At 40.2% G+C, this 19,957-nt stretch overlaps 1 protein-coding gene across 1 annotated transcript in view; it reads right to left on the bottom strand.

Annotated features, from left to right (window-relative positions):
- Positions 1–233: 233 nt before the first annotated feature.
- ces2b (carboxylesterase 2b) overlaps positions 234–19,957 on the bottom strand; it is a 33,471-nt gene continuing 13,747 nt past the window's right edge. Inside the window, exons 26-61 of the mRNA XM_072669592.1 lie at positions 19,634–19,823; positions 18,785–18,923; positions 17,089–17,222; positions 16,815–16,968; positions 16,568–16,672; positions 16,114–16,215; positions 15,482–15,625; positions 15,272–15,349; positions 15,000–15,147; positions 14,770–14,913; positions 14,492–14,564; positions 14,137–14,297; positions 12,742–12,931; positions 12,487–12,625; positions 12,072–12,205; positions 9,740–9,893; positions 9,546–9,650; positions 9,295–9,396; positions 9,031–9,174; positions 8,796–8,873; positions 8,525–8,672; positions 8,280–8,429; positions 7,913–7,985; positions 6,913–7,073; positions 5,481–5,670; positions 5,140–5,278; positions 4,831–4,964; positions 4,355–4,508; positions 2,856–2,957; positions 2,673–2,774; positions 2,022–2,165; positions 1,705–1,782; positions 1,318–1,465; positions 832–981; positions 672–744; positions 234–546 (exon numbers count right to left, since the gene is read on the bottom strand). Of these exons, the coding sequence (XP_072525693.1) occupies positions 363–546; positions 672–744; positions 832–981; positions 1,318–1,465; positions 1,705–1,782; positions 2,022–2,165; positions 2,673–2,774; positions 2,856–2,957; positions 4,355–4,508; positions 4,831–4,964; positions 5,140–5,278; positions 5,481–5,670; positions 6,913–7,073; positions 7,913–7,985; positions 8,280–8,429; positions 8,525–8,672; positions 8,796–8,873; positions 9,031–9,174; positions 9,295–9,396; positions 9,546–9,650; positions 9,740–9,893; positions 12,072–12,205; positions 12,487–12,625; positions 12,742–12,931; positions 14,137–14,297; positions 14,492–14,564; positions 14,770–14,913; positions 15,000–15,147; positions 15,272–15,349; positions 15,482–15,625; positions 16,114–16,215; positions 16,568–16,672; positions 16,815–16,968; positions 17,089–17,222; positions 18,785–18,923; positions 19,634–19,823 (4,748 nt within the window). The 3' untranslated portion in view covers positions 234–362. The remainder of the gene's footprint in view (positions 547–671; positions 745–831; positions 982–1,317; positions 1,466–1,704; positions 1,783–2,021; positions 2,166–2,672; positions 2,775–2,855; positions 2,958–4,354; positions 4,509–4,830; positions 4,965–5,139; positions 5,279–5,480; positions 5,671–6,912; positions 7,074–7,912; positions 7,986–8,279; positions 8,430–8,524; positions 8,673–8,795; positions 8,874–9,030; positions 9,175–9,294; positions 9,397–9,545; positions 9,651–9,739; positions 9,894–12,071; positions 12,206–12,486; positions 12,626–12,741; positions 12,932–14,136; positions 14,298–14,491; positions 14,565–14,769; positions 14,914–14,999; positions 15,148–15,271; positions 15,350–15,481; positions 15,626–16,113; positions 16,216–16,567; positions 16,673–16,814; positions 16,969–17,088; positions 17,223–18,784; positions 18,924–19,633; positions 19,824–19,957) is intronic.

The raw sequence follows: 19,957 nt of genomic DNA, 5'->3' as shown, positions 1-19,957 counted from the left end.
ACAGGTAACAGATCACATTAAGTGCTACGCCCTATAAGGTGGACCAGAATGTAACTTTGAGGCAAATGCTTCTTTTTAACATCACCTTCTCCACCTTAAAAAGAACTACCTTTAAAACTGGAAATTTGAATTGGGAAAAGTATGGAATTATGAAATGGAAATTGTATTAGAACCCGCATAAATTCTGATCCATCTTTTGAAATCATTACACTGAAATACTACTGAAAATTAAATACACTCAGTTTGTTGTTGTTTTTTTATAAAATATTTAATTTTAATATTAAATTTCTCTTTAGATTTGTTTCTTCTCAAACATTGATAAGCAATTAGTTTATAACTCTATACAGGAGCCATAGCGTTGTTTACAGCTCACTGTGCTCCCTCTTCTCCTGTGCCGCACGCACAAGCTCTGGAAGTTTTTCGGTCATGAAGACGTAATGCTTGCCCTTTAAGTTCTTGCCAGGCTTCTGCTCCAGCCCGATGCCCAGATACTCTCTTTCACTTCCATACTCAGGCCATGGTGTCAGGCCTGGCCCGTTTGGAGACCTGCCGTCAAATGGCATAACGTAATGGATGGAACAGTTTCATTTGGAAAGTTTGGATTTATACAGAAATGGAAAATACCATTAAGCCCTGGAACATAAACAGAGTGCTTAATAAATATTACTCACCCAGTACGAGCAAAGTTTGCCCAGTAGGCCATCACAGTTCTACACAGTTCATTCTCTTTCTCTGTGAATGAGGCTGTGGAAAATAGGAATAATATTAAATTCATCATCATAAATAATAAATGTTCACAGATAGAATCTGACAGTATTAATATTTGCTTACAAGTCACTTTGACGTGGGCATTCCCAAAGCACAAGCCGAAAACGAAGACAAGTTCATCTCCGTGATCAGCCCCGACAAAGCTGGGTCTCTTTGACTGGAAAATGCTGGGAGATTGCTGGAACTCATAGAAGTAAACTGGCGCACCAGCAGCTGACAGAACAAAATTGATGAGCTTTATAATATTTTAACGCCAACATGTTCTCAAAAGTGTGAAACTGATCAATAAACCATCTCTTTACATCTCTGAACAGTAGTCCAGTTCTGGGGACCCACTACCCAGCACAGTTACAACTATCCCCTGTCCCAGCACACCTGATCCAGGGGTGGTGGGAATGCATAAAACCAGCTGTGTAGGTGAACAGGTCCACAGTACTGGAGTTGACCCATGCAAAGCACTGCTTTTTAAGCAAGCAAGGGGAATGCAATGCTATGGTTCTGTCTGATTGTAGGATATAATAATATAAGATTCACCCAATATTTTTTTACCTTTATGGAATTGTGCTAGTGTGAGAGCAGGAATGTTAAAGACTATATCCGCCATCATCTTTGTGTAACTGTCACGAATTTTGATCCGGTCAACAGAGGAGCCCAAGTATTCATCTGCTATTAGTTCATTGATCCACTGCTTCTCAGGCTTCATAGAAAAAAAAGGACAAACACCAATTCAGCACATTCGCAAACGTACCGCATTGTATTGATGAATAAGACACCATGAGTGGCATAAAGGTAGAGCTCTACTGAACCCTTCTTCATTTCAAACAGTAGGCCTATTAGAACTCTAAATAATATTGTAAGATAGATCACTTAAATGCGTAGCTGTGTTATTAGAGTGTATCATATACATCCATTACCTTTAAATTTACATTTACTCACATTAGGATTAAAAGCACTCATTGATGACAGAACTTGCTCTCTATCCATCCCATCAACCCATTGTGGAGGGTCAATTATCTGTGGAAGCAGGTCATTATAAACATCATACACTGCTAGATCTTATTTTTATTCATTTCTATTTTTATTATTTTTATTATTATAATTTAAAGGATCAGTTTCTACAGAACCAAACAAGCTTTGCAAAGAAATGAGAATTTTCCAGCGCTATCACAGTGTTTAATAAACTGCTAATTTTATAAGTTTTATTTAGCACTGCATAGCGTATCTATAAGATACATACTGAGGCCTTTACTCACATTGGGTATCACCCAGCCATACTCATCATTAGTCACACCGGTCATGAGTGGTACTTTCATGAACTCATGATTCTGAAGGAGCTCGTTCACAGGTTTGGGCAAGAATGTTTTATCTTCTGTCACAACAAACTGCAGCATCACACGCTAGAAAACAAAACCAAAAAAATAACTGTACAGTTCTGCTCTGTTCAGTATCGAAGCAAAGGAATTATTCACAGGACATCTCTTCTCCTAGCAGCTCGGATTGAGGCTTCTGTATTATGTCTTACAGGAGTAAGAAGAAGCTCATAAATGTCAGGACTAGGGATGCTGGGGTGATCCAGGCCTGGATCGGGTATTGGCCATTTTAATCCTAATTCAGTTCTGAGGTTAACCACAGTGGTCAGAGCACCATCTGTTGCCCTCAAGGCGCTATTAATTGACATGTTTCTGCAGTGGCTAGCATTGTGAGCAAGAAGAGGATCATCCTACCCACCAAAGGTGAGCAAGGCCAATTATGCTCTCCAGGACTTCCGGCCTCAAATGGCTATGGCGTCACCAGGGACCAAACTGGTAATTTCCCAATGTTAGGGCCGGCGCTTAGACGACTGTGCCACTCGTAGCCCCTCCCTTTTAAAATTTGATTCCAATATAGTTCTCTAAATTTCTCACCTCTTCGGACAGTCTTATGATATCCTCTGTCGGCAACTGCCCTACGCACTCAGCGATCTTCTTCGTGCTACTGATGTCACAACCTGACACATTGGCCACATACTGGAATTGCACACAAATAAATGTCAATATTTTTCAGAAAATAAGAGCAGAATATGACAAAGGGTAAGGCCTTTACTTTACCTGGGCTACTGGGAAGGGATCTGCCACAATGCCTGCCATTGAAGCACAGCCGCTCTCTGCAATTGCACGATGGAACAGCCCAGCAGACAATGGAGAGAGAACCTTAAAGTCAAAAATGTTTTTGCTTAAACAATTGAATACATGAATTAAGCTTTCACAACATATTCAAACTGAGCACACGTCATTTCAGGAATGCTGTTCCCTTTATATTCATCTCTACATGAGGTATTACAGAGTGATTATAATTTACTATAGGATTTACTTTAACTGTGTCAACTCCAAGCAACTACTTGGAAATATTACCTGACATTTTTCAGACCTATTTTTGAAACCATTTTTGATTGTGTGATGTTTAATGTAGTTCAATAAATAGCTATTTTATATAAAAAGCCTTGTTAAACCATCCCAAACCCGAACAAGCATGTGAGTTTCAAGTCAAGTCCACTTTGATTGCCATTCCAGCCCAAAGGCTGTTAGGAGGAATGACACTAACTAAATTTACTGGCAACAAATTTGTTTTGGTCGTATATATTGAAGATAATGACGGCCAGGGAGGTTTAGAAATCCTACATGCAATCTTAATTAAATGATTGATGAACTAAATGATTCTTCTGAAAACAGGTTAAACTAACATACCAAGTCGAATCCTTACCATCCCATTCCCACGGTCAGCAGCTACACTATATGGACAAACTCAAGGATATTTAAAAAATTTAGTTTATCCTGCTTTTGTTGGAGTACCTGTCTCTACTGTCCAGGGAAGACTTCGTAAGAATATTGGATGATCACCACCCCACCTCATTCCCAACTCCCCAACTCATCCCAAAAGTATTGGATGGAGCACCATCATTCCAGAGAACACAGCTTCACTGCTCCACTGCTCAATGCTGAGGGGATTTATACCCCTCTAACCCATGTCTGGCATTAGGCATGGTGTCTATAGGTTCATGTCTATCTGCTACAGAGAGTCCTATTCTATTAGCAATACGTCTCTACAGGGACTAGACAAGCTGTGTGTGTGTGTGTGTGTGTGTGTGTGTGTGTGTGTGTGTGAATGTGCACATCTGTGTCAGCAATTACATGACTTAAGGTAGCTGAATGCATTCATTAGAAGGGGTGTGATATATATACTTGGACATATAAGGCCGGTTTCCCAGACTGGGATGAAGACAAGTTTTAGACCGCGGAGCAATGTAAATGGTGATTCTCCTTCAAAAGTTAAATTTAGTTTAGTTTAGCTTAATCCTTTTCTGGGAAACCAGCCTATAGTGTATTATAGTACCAAGAAATTTAAACTCGCTCGCTCTTTCCACCACCTCACTATTTCTTTCAAGTGGCTCTATTATTCCAGTCTTCTCTCCCCCTTTCTAAAATCCATAATCAGCTTCTTGGTTTTCCCAATATTAAGCTGCAAATTACTTTCATTACACCAAATCCACATATAAAACCTTAAATCGAGAGATATATTATCATTGGTTTTCATATCATTAGCTGCCCACCAAAAAGGACACACTGGCTCCTCCTGCTGACTCGCCAAAGATGGTGACGGACCCAGGATCACCTCCAAAGCTGTGGATGTTCTCCTGGACCCACTGAAGTGCAGCCACCTGGTCCAGGAGACCGTAGTTTCCAGGAGCATGTTCATCCCCTGTGCTAAAAAGAGAAAGAATTACTTTGAAGTTAATGACATAACTGCTTCACTGTGTCATCAGTGCTATTTTGCTGTTGGAACCACTGAACCTCCACACAGTAAATGCAATCTGTGCTGTATTGCCACAATAAAGTAAATATAAATCTACAAAGCCGGTGCCATAAACTGTATGCAATACAGTGTCTGGGAGATTATAACACCAATCTTAGAGGTAACACATGGCAGTATAATGACACAGTTTGGTCAGCACAAATTAAGGAAGCCTGGGGTTGAGAGAGGTAACAGGGTTGAATACAGGACAACAGCACTCTGTCTCTGACTTACCTGAAGAATCCCAACAGACCCAACCTGTACTGGATCAGTACCACAACTACATTCTGGTACGCAGCCAAAATGGATCCGTCATAAACTGATGCAGAGCCCAAACTGAGTCCCCCTCCATGAATCCAAACCATGACCTTCAGAACACAAGCAATAAAAGCGTTTATTCTGCAACATGCAATGACTCAGACAATGTCTCTCAAGCTTTTCAAGTAGGTCATGCTCATGGAGCAGGGACAAAGGTAAACACAATTTTGGCAGAAGTTTTGATAAGTGAGTAAGACAGAGGTGAAGATCTGTTGGGGAGCTTACAGGAAGCTTGGTATCTTGACCAGGTTTTGCTGGAGTGTAAATGTTGAGGTAGAGGCAGTCTTCTGATATGTCAGGAATCTCTATACTCAGTGAAAAATCTGCAAAGAGGTCCACAGTTGCTTGCCTATTTTGGATGCACCTGCAAAGATCAAGATCATGATTTGAGAATGGCTCATTTAGTAGCTCTGCCAGATTTATTATCCATGTATCTCAATTTAAATGTACGAGGACATATGACAGAATAATCAGTGAATGATCAATAATTTATGCTGTATAAGTCGATGAAGATAATATGTTATATTGCTGTGCTAAAATAAAAGAGGATGACTTTAAAATCTTACATGTTGGGCTGTTGTGTGGCGTCTCTCACTCCTTCCCATACTTCTGCAGGTTGTGGTGGGGTGAATCTCAAAGGGCCCACAGGTGGCTTTGCAAATGGCACACCCAGGTAGCTGTGGACGATCGTGTCCTTCCCTTTAGCCGTCACATACTCACCTTTTAAAGCTCCTAGTTTAGTCTGCACAACAGGCCCTACCGTAGATAAGTGAAAGAATCAGTATACTTCACATTAACCCTTTAACAGGCATTGTAACCGCACGGTAGACCTTTTTCACAATCAAATGTCTGGAATAAAAACATGGCAAAACCCATCTTGGGCTGTTTGACATTATTCCCCTTATTTAATAGAGAGTGTGATGCATATTATGTCCAAAGGGTGGCAATATCATAAAAGGATATCATTGTGGAGGATATCAAAGCTAAGAAATAAACAGATGTATATTGGAGTGACACAGTTCTTCAGACAATTACTTCGAGCTACATGGAGAGTTAACGTACACATCCTAAAAATATTTTTTTGTTGACTGGCAAAAACGACAATAAAAGTGCTAAGATGAGTTGCACAATTAGGGTAAACAGAATTAGACACTAACACTAGCTTGGCATAAACACTGAACTTGCTAGATTGAATTGTATATCTATTAACCTTCAAATTGAACCTTCATATAAGCTAGAAGAACTCATTATTTCTGCCATAGCCATCAAATCTAAGCCTCATTAAAGAACACTGTACACTGAATAGTTATAGCTACAACTAGACAGGTAGGTAGCTATAAACATCACATTTTACTCTAAAAATGTCATTGAAAGGATGGACATATTTTTCCAGGTTTTAATTAGCACAGTAAACTTGATTATATTCAAGTTATGTTGTATTAGGATGATTGTTCTGTAATGCTCAGTTCATACCCTAACTTGGCAAATCAACCACCTGGTTGATTTGCGTATCCCCTGAGAAAACTGAAAAGTTGGAAAAATGTGGATCCAGTGACACAATTTTGTGGCTATTAAAGGGCTAAGAAAAATATGCTATACAATTTTTGCATTAGAAATACTCATTGTAATAAGTTAATACCGTTAATTTAGGTTAACTGATAAGAAAACATTAATATTTTAATTCTGCAATATTATATTGCCCTCAAAATATTGATGTTTAATGAACATTCACCCAGAGTCAAACAGTACAGCACAACATGCCATAAACCTAATCTAATCTACAAGTACTTCATATGACTGACATGCTATTCACTACTGTATGAAAGTATAAATGAGGAAAGTCACTGTTGAGATAAAGAAGTAGAGCAACAGTGAAAACCTTTTAGTGGAGCCAGAGTGCACCCTTCTACTCTTTATATGAGAAAACAATTACACATATTCATGGCAGTTAATGGCAGTTTTCTACATGCACTAAGCACCTTATCACACTAGACTTACCCTCCTTTTTCTCCCTTATCAAGCGTGGAAGAGTCTGGGTTATGAAAGTATAGTGCTTTCCCTTCAAGTTCTTGCCAGGTTTCTGCTCCAGTCCAATGGCCAGATACTCAGCATCAGCTCCAAGTTCAGGCCAGGGTGTCAGGTCTGGTCCATTTGGCGATCTACACTCAGTGACACATAGACAAAACTGAGTAAACCAGAACATTTATTTAGGTCAACTTGATGTTTAATCTGCTTTGGGCAGAGCTTTGCTTTTCACTTTGTGACATTTATTAAAAGCCTCAATGGAGCACTGCTCAGTCTCAAGTCATCAAACACACTGACACATCTAATCTGGTTCTGTTGATTTCCATCATTGAAGATTCTTCAATCAATGAACTGTTCAAAATAAAGCTGCAACACAAGGTTCGAGTTGACCATTGATGAACCACTTTGGGTTCAATAGATCATTTTTGCAAGTGTGAGTATGTCTGTGAGTGTGAAGAACCTTTTAAGAAGCCTTAATGAACTATCACTTCTATACCAATTTAAAGGTTCTTCACTCTCACACACCTCTATTACAAACATGGTTACATTTACATTTACATTTATATTTAAGGCATTTAGCAGATGCTCTTATCCAGAGCGACTTACCAAAGTGTTTGGCTATTTACTCAAGAATAACCTCAGCTAGTTTGAATAGACAAAAAAATTCAAAGATACCTCTAAGCTTAGACACTACTAAACACAAGTCCTGTGTGGTTCATTTATGGCATTACTCAAAGAACCTTTCGCAGCACCTATATTTTTTAAGAGTGAACAAGTAACCTGCTTAGATTCAGTTCAGTCCAGTTCAAGTTGTCGTGCTATTATTAGTGCAAGCCTAAAACATAACAGACTTATTGACCATCAGTGACCGGCTTTAGCTTCACATTAAGAGTGATGTGGGTCTAGTTTGGAGAACTCTGAACTACAGTAGTTTATTTTCATTTACAACCTGACACACAGTGTAATTACTTACCCAGTGCGAGCAAAGTTCCCCCAGTAAGCCATCATGGTTCTACATAGTTCAATCTCTTTCTCTGTGAACTGGCCTGAGAGAGAGAAAGAACGGTTATGTTTTTTCTTTATAGTTAAAGATGCTGTGGTAAGCCTTGATTAAGCTGATAAAAGTTTCTCTGAACTAATGTAAATGGAATTGGATTACTTTTAGAATCCTAAATAGAGGACAGAGTCTGATTTTTGGGGGAAAACGACAATCCAATCCTGTCAGTGGCTTGGCTGCCAGACATACTACAGTTCAGGCCAGGACAATTCAAGGTCTACATGATTACTGTAGTCATATTCATGCATTTTTCTTTGCTACCTTAATCTCAATTTCCTCTTACCAGGTCTCCTAATGTGGGCATTTGCAAAGCAGGTACCAAAAACGAAAAGAAGTTCATCTCCATGGTCAGTGCCAACAAAGCTGGGTCTCATCTTCTTGATATCAGTCAAAGTATGTTGGAACTCATACAGGTAAACTGGTGCTCCAGAACCTAGTCATTAAAAGCAGTTTTGGATTAAACAAATTAGCACAATAAAAAATCAGGTGTTACTGAGCAATCTAAAATAAAACCAATGGATTTTTTACCTTTGTGGTGTTTTGCTGTTTGACGTACAGGAATATTAAATATCATGTCTCCATATATCTCTCTTAAACCGTCTCGGATTTTAATCGGATCATCTGTGGTGCCCACATACTCTTTCAGCAATGCTTCATGAACCCATCTCTCAGTGGACTGAAGAAAATACCATTTATATATACATGTATATAATATATACGTACATATTCAGCCTCATCACATCTGATCCACAGACAAATGTCATTATCAGAACGTCTTTATTGTTCTGTCTTTACTTACCCTAGGACAGAATAAATGCATTACTGACATGACTTGCTCTCTGTCTACTCCGTAAATCCACCCGGGAGGAAAAAGGAACTGTGAGAGTATGTAAGTGTTTTTATTGTGTACACTATACAAAATATATACTCACACACTTTGATACAGTAATCACCATGAGAATGCACAGAAAATCCACATTTTTGTCATGTCATGTGATGTCAAATTATCCAAAACAGGGCAACCTTTTACTCACATCAATGAGTCCAAAGCCACCATCATCATCGGTCACACCTGTAATAAGTGGCACTTTGTGAAACTGCTTGTTCTGAAGAAGTTCTCTCACAGGTTTAGGAAGAAATCGACCATCTTGTGCCACTTGGACAGAGACAAGTCCCTCCTAAAAAAAAATTAAATAAACAGAATAAAACAAGTAACATTTCCGTATTTATGTATGACAAGAAAATCCTAAAGTGCTGATTTGATTGGTTTGACTTTACTTAGAAAAGACAAAACATACTGCTTCAGCAGTCCTCAGAAGCTCCTCCTCTGACAACTGCATAACACAATCAGCCATCGTCTTTGTACTGGAGATGTCACACCCAGAGATATTAGCTAAATGCTGAGGAGAAAGAGAGATGTAGAAGACATAAATGATGAGCTGCTACCAAAAAAATATATCCATTACAATAAAACAGTATGTTGAGAAAACACCACTTGATGTTTTCTAATCAGAACATAAGTGGACAGTCAACAACAGACATTCTGTACCTGAGCTACTGGTAAAGGGTTGGTATCCCAGATTGCTTCCACTGCTGAACTGCCACTCTGTGCTATGGCAGAGTGGAAGAGACCAGCAGACAGTGGTGACAAAATCTGTTTAAGGAGAGACACCATCATTTAAATAGCATTATTCAATAATTAATGGTATTGAACTTGCAATGTTTAGGAAAACAGCTGCATACCTGTAGAGACACGCTGACTCCTCCAGCAGACTCTCCAAAGATGGTGACTGCTCCAGGATCACCTCCAAAGCTGTGGATGTTCTCCTGGACCCACTGAAGTGCAGCCACCTGGTCCAGGAGACCGTAGTTTCCTGGAGCATGTTCATCTCCTGTGCTAAAAAGAGAAAGAGAGTTACATAACTGAGAATAGATCAAAAGTTAGATAAAAATACCCTCACATAAAACCCCAGATTACACACCTGATTACTATGCACACAGAATCATTTATTTACAGTACAAAACTAGTAGTGTCAATCTATTTGATGGCGTTAACTACAACAGTATTCAGTGATTAATGATGATTAATCGCAAGTTAAAATGCTAGCTAGCATGTTCTTGAATTTTCGAACTTCCACTGGTCACTGATGCCTGCTTTTTCTTATATCTCAGTGTAGTTTTGAGAACTTTAATAGAGAAAAGCTTCAACAACTTTTTATGATCAGTCATTGGGAGGGATTAAGCGAGCTAAAAGATGAACAGCTGTGTATGTGTGTGTGAAAAAGAGAGAGAGAGCGAGAGAGAAAAAAGGAAAGGAAGGGGTAAGAGAATGAAAGTTATTTATGAGATTTTATCCATATTTCAGCATAAATAAAGTGTAATCAGGACCCCCACCAGTCTGGCTTCAAAGCTGCACACTCTACTGAAACTGCTCTCATTGCAGTTACAGAGAAGCTCCATGCAGCTAAAGCTGCCAGACTGTCCTCGGTTCTGATCCTTCTTGACCTCTCCGCAGCTTTTGACACAGTGGACCACAAGATCCTCCTGTCTATCCTTGCCGGTCTTGGAATTACCGGCTCTGCATGGCAATGGTTCACATCATACCTGCAGGGACGCTCATACCAGGTAACATGGCAGGGCGACACGTCCGCTCCTTGTAGTCTCTCCACTGGCGTTCCACAAGGCTCAGTTCTTGGTCCTCTTCTTTTCTCACTCTACACTCACTCTCTCGGTAAAGTGATATCCTCCCATGGATTCTCTTACCACTGTTACGCCGACGACACTCAACTCATGCTCTCTTTCCCACCGTCTGACACACAGGTTTCTGCCCGTATCTCAGCATGCCTCGCCGACGTCTCGTCTTGGATGGCGGCTCACCACCTCAAACTGAACCCCAGCAAGACGGAGTTGCTGTACATCCCGGGAACTGCTGGACCAAGAAACGATCTTGCCATCACCTTCGAGAACTCACTGGTCACTCCCTCTACTGAAGCCCGAAGCCTTGGTGTAGTGATGGATGATCAGTTATCGTTCTCAAGTCATGTTGCAAACGTAACTCGGTCCTGCAGATTTCTTCTGTACAACATCCGGAGAATTCGACCCTTCCTCTCTAAAGAGGCCACCCAGGTGCTTGTTCAGTCTCTCGTCACTTCCAGACTTGACTACTGCAACTCTCTTCTGGCTGGTCTCCCTCTGCGCACCATCAGGCCCCTGCAACTCATCCAGAATGCAGCGGCACGGGTCGTCTTCAATGTCCCAAAATTTAGCCATGTCACTCCACTGCTGCGTTCTCTCCACTGGCTTCCTGTAGCTGCCCGCATCAGATTCAGAACCCTGACGCTGGCCTACAAAGCCAAGAACGGACCAGCCCCTCCGTATCTAATGGCAATGGTCAAAAGTCGATCCGCACCAAGAGCCCTTCGAGCTTCAAGTACGGCTCGGCTCGACCCACCATCCCTCAAAATCCGCGGAAGACAAGCGTCCAGGCTTTTTTCTGCCCTGGCACCAAAGTGGTGGAACGAGCTGCCCCTGGATGTCCGAACGGCCGAGTCGCTCGCTGTCTTCAAACGCAGACTGAAGACCCACCTCTTCAGAGAGTACTTGGACGAATAGTTCTATGGTCGCCTTATTGTATTGTGTTTAGCAATGTCTAAGCTTGGAGGTATCTTTTGTATTAGTCTATTCTAACTAGCTGAGGTTTTCTTGGGTAAATAGCAAAGCACTTTGTAAGTCGCTCTGGATAAGAGCGTCTGCTAAATGCCTTAAATGTAAATGTAAATGTAAATGTAAATGTAATCTATCCTCTGAGCTCAACAGTAGTGACGCTGTGTTTATCTCGCTAAATAAATCTGCTAATATGTCACTAGGCTATGTATAGAGAGTGACCTACGGGAGGATATTGGAGTCAAACTTGGTAAGATTAATAATTTGAGCTAAAAAAAGGTTAATGTGTGAAAGTCAGATTCAGCAGATTAATTATGTGTGTTATGTGTTAACAATGACATCAATAACAAAATAACAGTTTAACTTTGCTGCAAATGATCACAATGTAGATTTCTGTATTTATGTTATTTACCTGAAAAATCCGAGTACCCCAAGCCTGTACTGGATTACCACCACAACAACATTCTGATAGGCTGCTAGCACACTTCCATCCTGCATGGAGGCTGAGCCTATGGTAAATGCTCCACCATGGATCCACACCATGACCTGTAGGACACCAGCAATACAAAATTCCCAAATTTCCCAACAGCTCTTTCACACACACGTACATTTACACACATCAATGATTCATCATTATGCAAGAGGATTTTAGCTAAAACACATCTATGGAATGCAGAAGTTTCTCAATTAAATCAAACTGGGTTGCCAGTTCTTTGCTCTAAAATCATTGTAACTTCACTGCACCTTTTTCTTCAGTTTTGTATAAATGAAGACTACAATCGCTGGTCTCTATTAAGGCTTAAAGCAAGCCACCCTGATTTACTTACAGGTAACTTGGCATTTTCACCAGGTTTAGAGGTTGTGTAAATGTTGAGGTAAAGACAGTCCTCTGAGACCTCAGGAATTTCCATGTTCACAGAAAACATTTGTAAAAGTTGAACAAACAGTGGTCTACTTTGAATGCAGCTGAAATGAAAGGCAGGAGACAGAGGAAAGGTTTATGCAACCTTTTTACATTAATTATCAGCTAATTATGGCTAATTCTGAGTAGCGTTTGTCATTATGATCTGACAACATCTTACATGTTGGGCTGCTGTGTGGCATCTCTCACTCCTTCCCATGCTTCTGCCGGTTGTGGCGGGGCGAGTCTCAAAGGACCCAACGGTGGTTTTGCAAATGGCACACGCAGGTAGCTGTGAATGACCATGTCCTTCCCTTTAGCTGTCACATACTCACCCTTTAGAGCTCCTAGTTTAGTCTGCACAACAGGTCCTGTCAAACAAGCATGAAGGGGTTACTAAGTACACAAGACCACTGAAACTAAAGCTAGAGCATCAAGTACAACTAAGGTTACAGCTGCATACAGTAGGAGACACTACTATTATTGAAATCCCATACAGCAGTCTGGAAAGGGTTACTAAGCCATTTCTAAGGCTCCAGTGAACTACAATGAAAGCCATTATCTCCAAACAGAGAAAACCTGGAAAAGCTGTCAATCCTTCCAGAAGTGGTCGGACTACTTATATTCCTCCAGGACTACAGCAACAGCTCAACCAGGAAGTCACAAAAAATTCCAACCAACTTCTAAGGAACCAACATTTCACTCACATTAGGACTAGGCAAATACATGCATGGGAAAGTGTAAGTATAAGGTAAAAGCTACGGATAACCATCAACATAAAAGCTTGTCTCACAAAAGAACTAGCTTGATGACCCCAGACCTTTTGGAATGTGAGACAAGCCTTTATAGGCCAATGAGCTGAAAGTGGATGGTGGTGGAACACTGTTAAAAGCATAAGATCCTTGAGAAACTTTTGGAAGTTATTTTATTTTAAAACTAACCTCTTAAAAAAACACTATAGCCTGACAGCGTGCTGTTCCTCAAAAGGTTTCTGAAGGTTCTTCAAAGCACCTTAAGAGGTTCTTACAGAGGAATATCTGGTTATTAGTTCAAGATCTGAAACTCATAGGCAAGTAGGTTTTGTAGCTAAACAATGACCCAAAGAACAATGGCAAGAGCAAATCCAACTCTGAATCATCAGGTCATGTTTGAAAGTCCTACAATGTGGCTGAACTAGAGCAATTCTGTAAATTTCAGACATACCCACAGCTATTTGACAGACTGATCTCCAGGGATAAGAAGAATTTGGTAGCAGTTCTTGCTGCTAAAGGTGGCACAACCAGTTTTTAAGGTCAGAGGGGTACATCCTTTTTCACATGGGTGTAAATCAAGGGGGACAAATAGTTTTTCATGACCCAAGGGTCCATACATATTTTTTCTAATTAAATGTATGATTAAGCTTCTCTCAGTGTAAAATGATACATCATAATATGCTATATAAACATAAATGGATAAACTGTACAGTAAAGTAAAGTAGCTTCTTTAGATTGACATGATTATATGTAGCCTAAGGGAACGGAGTCACTATATCTTTTTCCCAATTTCACTTCCTTACACCTTTTACACATTGACTTACCATCCTTTTTTTCTCTTATCATACGAGGAAGAGTCTGGGTTATGAAAGTATGGTGCTTTACTTTCAGGTTCTTGCCAGGTTTCTGCTCCAGCCCAATGCCCAGATACTCAGCATCAGCTCCATACTCAGGCCATGGTGTCAGGCCTGGTCCGTTAGGCGATCTACACATACAAAGAAAGTAAGTAAGCCAAGTAAAGCCACATTTCCCAAGCAATCAAACACATTAACACCTCTATGATAATCTGATGATCCCCATAATGTTTAAAGTCATTTCATTCTTCTGGCTTAATCGTCACATTAAGTGCAAGACAGAGTGATGTAGGTCTAGTCTGAAGGCCACAGTGTAATTACTCACCCAGTGCGAGCAAAGTTCCCCCAGTAGGCCATCATGGTTCTACATAGCTCATTCTCTTTCTCTGTGAACTTAACTAAGGGAGGGAGGAGGGGGTTTATAGTCATGTAAGCTTTTGCAATGCTGTAATAGTGTACATTATGCTAATAAAGTGAACAGGATGGAACTGAAAATGACAATAATGCCAAAGCACCTATACAGATTGTGTTTTTGGGCAGTAAGACAAGGTCTTTATGAATAGATATTTGAATACAAATAAGACACAACTATTTTTATCTTACCAGGAAGTGGGAGGTTTGCAAAGCAGCTTCCAAAAACAAAAACAAGTTCATCTCCATGGTCACTCCCAGTAAAGCTGGGTCTCATCTTCTTAACCTCAAGGAAAGTATGCTGGAACTCATACATGTACACGGGTGCTCCAGAGGCTAGTCATTGAAACAAAAAACATTTTGCAATAATAAAAAGTCTAAAAAGTGGTATTCAGCTCCACTTCCAGAAGTTTTATGTTTACCTTTGTGGTATTTTGCCACTTTGCGTGCAGGAATATTAAACAAGAAATCCCCATACAACTCTCTAAGCCCATCTCGGATTTTGATTGGATCATCTGTGGTGCCCACATACTCATTCAGCACTGCTTCACGAACCCATCTCTCCCTTAGCTGAAGGAAATACACATAAGCAAGAAGACATGTACTATAACATATACAGTGCATATGCAGTGTCCAGGTGTGATCTGTATACATAGAAACCATTATCAGAACACGTGCATGTATCTTCACAAACCTCAGGATGAATTGAAGGCATTAATGATATGGCTTGCTCTCGGGGTACTCCTTCAGTCCATCCGGGAGGTAAAAGGAACTGTGGGAAAAATCAAATAAATTTTTTGTTTTCAATCATTTTACTCACACACTGACTTGGCAGTTGCCCCCCCCCCCTTCAAAACACCATGAGAAAGTACAGAAAACTCATATTTCAAATCTTTTCACTCACATGAAGAAGCAAAAGGCCACCTTCGTCATCGGTCACACCTGTAATAAGTGGCACTTTGTGGAACTGCTGGTACTGAAGAAGTTCATACACAGATTTAGGAAGAAATCGTCCATCTATTGTCACTTTGACCGAGAGCAGTTCCGCCTACAATAACAAACAAAAACAAATAAAATATTTTCAACTAGATGCGAGAAATATGATTATACATCATATATACATATCATCATAGTGAGAGATTATATCACAATACGTCACAATGTGCTTTCTGTGAATTTGGACCTACAGACAACTGTATATGTCACTGCACAGGAGCACAGTTAGTTCTGGCTAAGAGAACTTGGTGCAGTAATGTATGTGAAATGTTGAATAAACAATTGAGCTCATACTTTATTAAATGGCATTATTGTTTTTTTATCATTAGGCTTAGCCTCTAAACAAATAATACACGTACAGAAATATACAGTGTGGCCTTTAGGACTTGCTATATTCTAGCAGGACACTGGTATGAGTATGGAACTGAAAATGCCTTTGAATTATATTATATATTTGTAATACTGTTCGACATATAATGATATTATGGCTATTCCCAATCAGTATGATAAGTACGTTAGGAAAATCCACAAAAAACACACCCTTTGGGCAGACCTTAGAAGCTCCTCCTCTGACAAGTTCATAATACAATCAACCATCGCCTTTGTGCTGGAGACGTCACAGCCAGAGATATTAGCTAAATGCTGAGGAGAGATATTTAGCACACAGAATAATGAGCTGCTATAAAAAGTCATTTGTTATAATAAATATGTTGAGAAAACAATACTTTAACAGTCAGAGCATAATGTGCCTCATTCACCAACAATTCTTCAGAAGAAATTTCTTCCAAAAGCCCACTTACAGTTTTTATAAAGATTTACATTCACTAATGTTTTCTTAATTGGGATTTGTTCAATTTATGAGGACAATGAGATCCACCGTTCTAAGAGCAGGGCTGTCAACAGTTCTGCTAAAGAATGGATGGAGACTTTTTGTAGGACTTTTCTTAAGAATAAAATTTAAGAAAATTCACAGTGCATAATAGACGTCCTGTACCTGAGCTGTTGGTAAAGGGTCAGCAGTCAACATTGTATCCACCGCAGCAGTGCCACTCTCAGCTATAGCATAGCGGAAAAGACCAGCAGACAGTGGTGACAGAATCTGTCCAAAGAAGGTAAAAAGCAAAAAAAATATCAGCTTGGGGAAGAAGTATGTAATTTGCTTCTAAAGGGTTTCTTTTTGTTCTGACGTTGTGACTAGAAGAGAGATTAGGAACGCATCTTGCACATTTTTACATGCGTACCTGTAGAGACACGCTGACTCCTCCTGCAGACTCTCCAAAGATGGTGACTGCTCCAGGATCACCTCCAAAGCTGTGGATGTTCTCCTGGACCCACTGAAGCGCAGCCACCTGGTCCAGGAGCCCATAGTTTCCTGGAGCATGTTCATCTCCTGTGCTAAAAAGAGAAAGGGAGAGATCTATTCATTAACTACTTTGTATGCATATTCAGTTACATACTTTAGCAGCATGTTACTTGAACTGCGCAAGTGCAGATTTCTGTATTTGTGTTATTTACCTGAAAAATCCCAGTATCCCAAGCCTGTACTGGATTACTACCACAACAACATTCTGATAGGCTGGCAACACACTTCCATCCTGCATGGAGGCTGAGCCCAGGGTAAATGCTCCACCATGAATCCAAACCATGACCTGTTGGACACAAGAAACAAAAAGCTCAATATTACCGTAACAGCTCTTACATACAGGGTCCAAATATACAATATAATAATTATATAATATTACATTACAGAATTTTGAGGTAATTTTCTCTCTTCTTCATTACTACATCCACCTTTACATGACTACATGAACCAGTTCCACTGGCAGCAAACGACCCCTAAGCAAGATGCCATGACACCACCATGCAAATGAGTTGATACGGTGTTCCTGGGGTTAAAAGCCTTATCTTTAGTCCTCCAAATGCATCCTTTATTCATCTGATCTGATCATAAAGCTTTCCTCCAGAAGGACTGATCGTTGACCATGTGATCAGCTGCAGACTTTGCAGGACTTTTTTCTTGGATGACAGCCTCTCAGTCCATGGTGATATAAAACATGCTTGATAGCAGACAGTGACACTGGTGTTCTAGCAACTTCACCAGTAAGTTCATGGTAAGTTTTTGCTGGTGCTTTGATGGTTCTTGGGTTGCTCCTGACAATCCAAACCAAATCTCCTCAGCTGAGGGTGACAGTTTGGGTCTTCATCCATATCTTGGCAAATTGGCTACACTTTCCCTTAACTTGTATGAACAGATGGTCTTGGAATCTGCCGTTGTTTAGAACTGGCTCCAAGAGACGTTCCTGATCTGTATAAATCTACGGTCATTCTTCTCAGATCAGCACTGAGCTCCATTATACTGTGTGTTGGTCAATTCAAGAAGTGAATCTTTTTATGTGGACACAGTGAAGCTACCATATGTAGTCAATTATGATCACTAATAGGAAATGATGAGGCTTTGGCTAGTTAAAAGACATTCTGGGATTGTCTCAGGTATACCATACCACTATTTGACACGTGTTTGCATTTTTGCACTTTTACAGATACAAACATAGAAAAGAACAGAAAATGATCTACTGGCTAAGTAAATCAACTGCTTTCAGTTTGCTACTTTTGCCTATGCCATCAGCATATGATGATTTTGGGGGAGGCTGCAGAGAGGTAAAAGAACTTTGGGCTGGAGTTCAGGTGACCTCTGCTAGTGGCAAAAAGCCAGTCCTCCCTCTATGAAAAGTGGAAGCAGGAATAAGAGATAAAGTTAGAAATGGGAGAGACTGGGTAGCGGAGGGCTGTGAAGACATGTCATGGACACGTGAATAAAGTAGAGATGGTATTTTTAGGACGTTAGATTGGGAGATGGGACTTCAGGCATGCTCCTTCTACCAAATGTCTGTTATTGCATAACACCAGTTTTTAAAAAGTCATTATAATGAAACAATAGGTACCCGAATATTAAGCACAACATCTTTCTGAGTACACACTGTACAGAGGGGTGTGGTAAATAATTCCAAATATGTTCCACCTGTTATGAATAAAATGGTTTTAAATGAAAAGGTCTACAGAACCAAAGTAATGCAACATGGAGACTTTCAGGCACTGTCATATGAAGAATATCAATGTTACATTGAACTGATTAAGGATTAATGGTCTTCTAAACAGGTAATTCCTATTTGACAGTAAAGCCCAATTAGCTCAAATGGGCCTAAATACTTACAGGTAACTTGGCATCTTCACCAGGTTTAGCGGGTGTGTAAACGTTGAGGTAGAGGCAGTCCTCTGATGCCTCTGGAAATACCACATTTGCATCATATTTGCGGAACAAACCCGCTATCAGTGGTCTGTTCTGAATGCACCTGGAATAAACAGCAGCAGACAGAAAAGGTTTCAGAAGAAATTCTTCTAAAGAAAAAAATGTTTAAAAGTATTGGGACATCTGATTATTCTTTTTTTTTCCACGTAAAATCAAGGGTATTAAAAAGTGTATCCTGCTTTTATTGGATTAACTGTCTCTACTGTCCAAGGGATGACTCTTGATTTTTATTTTTGATTCTGGAGCACTGCTGTGAAGATTGGATTACATTTAGCTACAAGAGCGTTAGTGAGGTCAGCATAGTGGATGATCACTACCCCACCTCACCCCTCAACTCCCCAAATCACCCCAAAAGTATTGGATGGAGCACCATCATTCCAACTCAACAGCTCAACTCTGGGGGGCTTTATACCCATGGCAATAGGCATGGTGCCAATAGGTTCATGTTTATCTGCTCCAAGAATTCCTATTGGATTGGTAATACGTTTCTACAGGGTCTAGTCGAGCTGTGTGTGAGTGTGTGTGTGTGTGTGTGTGTGTGTACATCTGAAAGTAGCTGAAAGTGAAACGGAAAGTAGCTGAATGCATTCATTAGAAGAGGTGATCACTAACATTTGGACATATTGTGTAAATGAGGAAAATGCATGTTTGACTAAATCTGCAACCTAAACAATGGCAGCTGTACAATACTGCCTTGCACTCAGTGTCAGAGTAAGTATTTAAAGCTACTGGGATTTAACCATATCTTCTTACATGTTGGGTTTCTGTGTGGCGTCTCTCAATCCTTCCCATGCTTCTGCAGGTTGTGGCGGGGCGAGTCTCAAAGGACCCACTGGTGGTTTTGCAAATGGCACACCCAGGTAGCTGTGGACGACCGTGTCCTTCCCTTTAGCCGTCACATACTCACCTTTTAGAGCTCCTAGTTTAGTCTGCACAACAGGTCCTGTCACACAAGCATTAAAGGGTTACTCAGTAAAATTAAGAATAATCAGCCTTTGGTTATTCCACACTAACTTAACCAAGATTAGTTTGGTTATTGTGGATTTGCCTGAAAAAATATGTTAATAAATATATTTC

This window comes from Salminus brasiliensis, chromosome 2 (assembly GCF_030463535.1).
Source record: "Salminus brasiliensis chromosome 2, fSalBra1.hap2, whole genome shotgun sequence".
Classification (NCBI taxonomy): Eukaryota; Metazoa; Chordata; class Actinopteri; order Characiformes; family Bryconidae; genus Salminus; species Salminus brasiliensis.
Note: the sequence above shows the minus strand (reverse complement) of the source record. Positions and strands in the feature narration are given on the sequence as shown.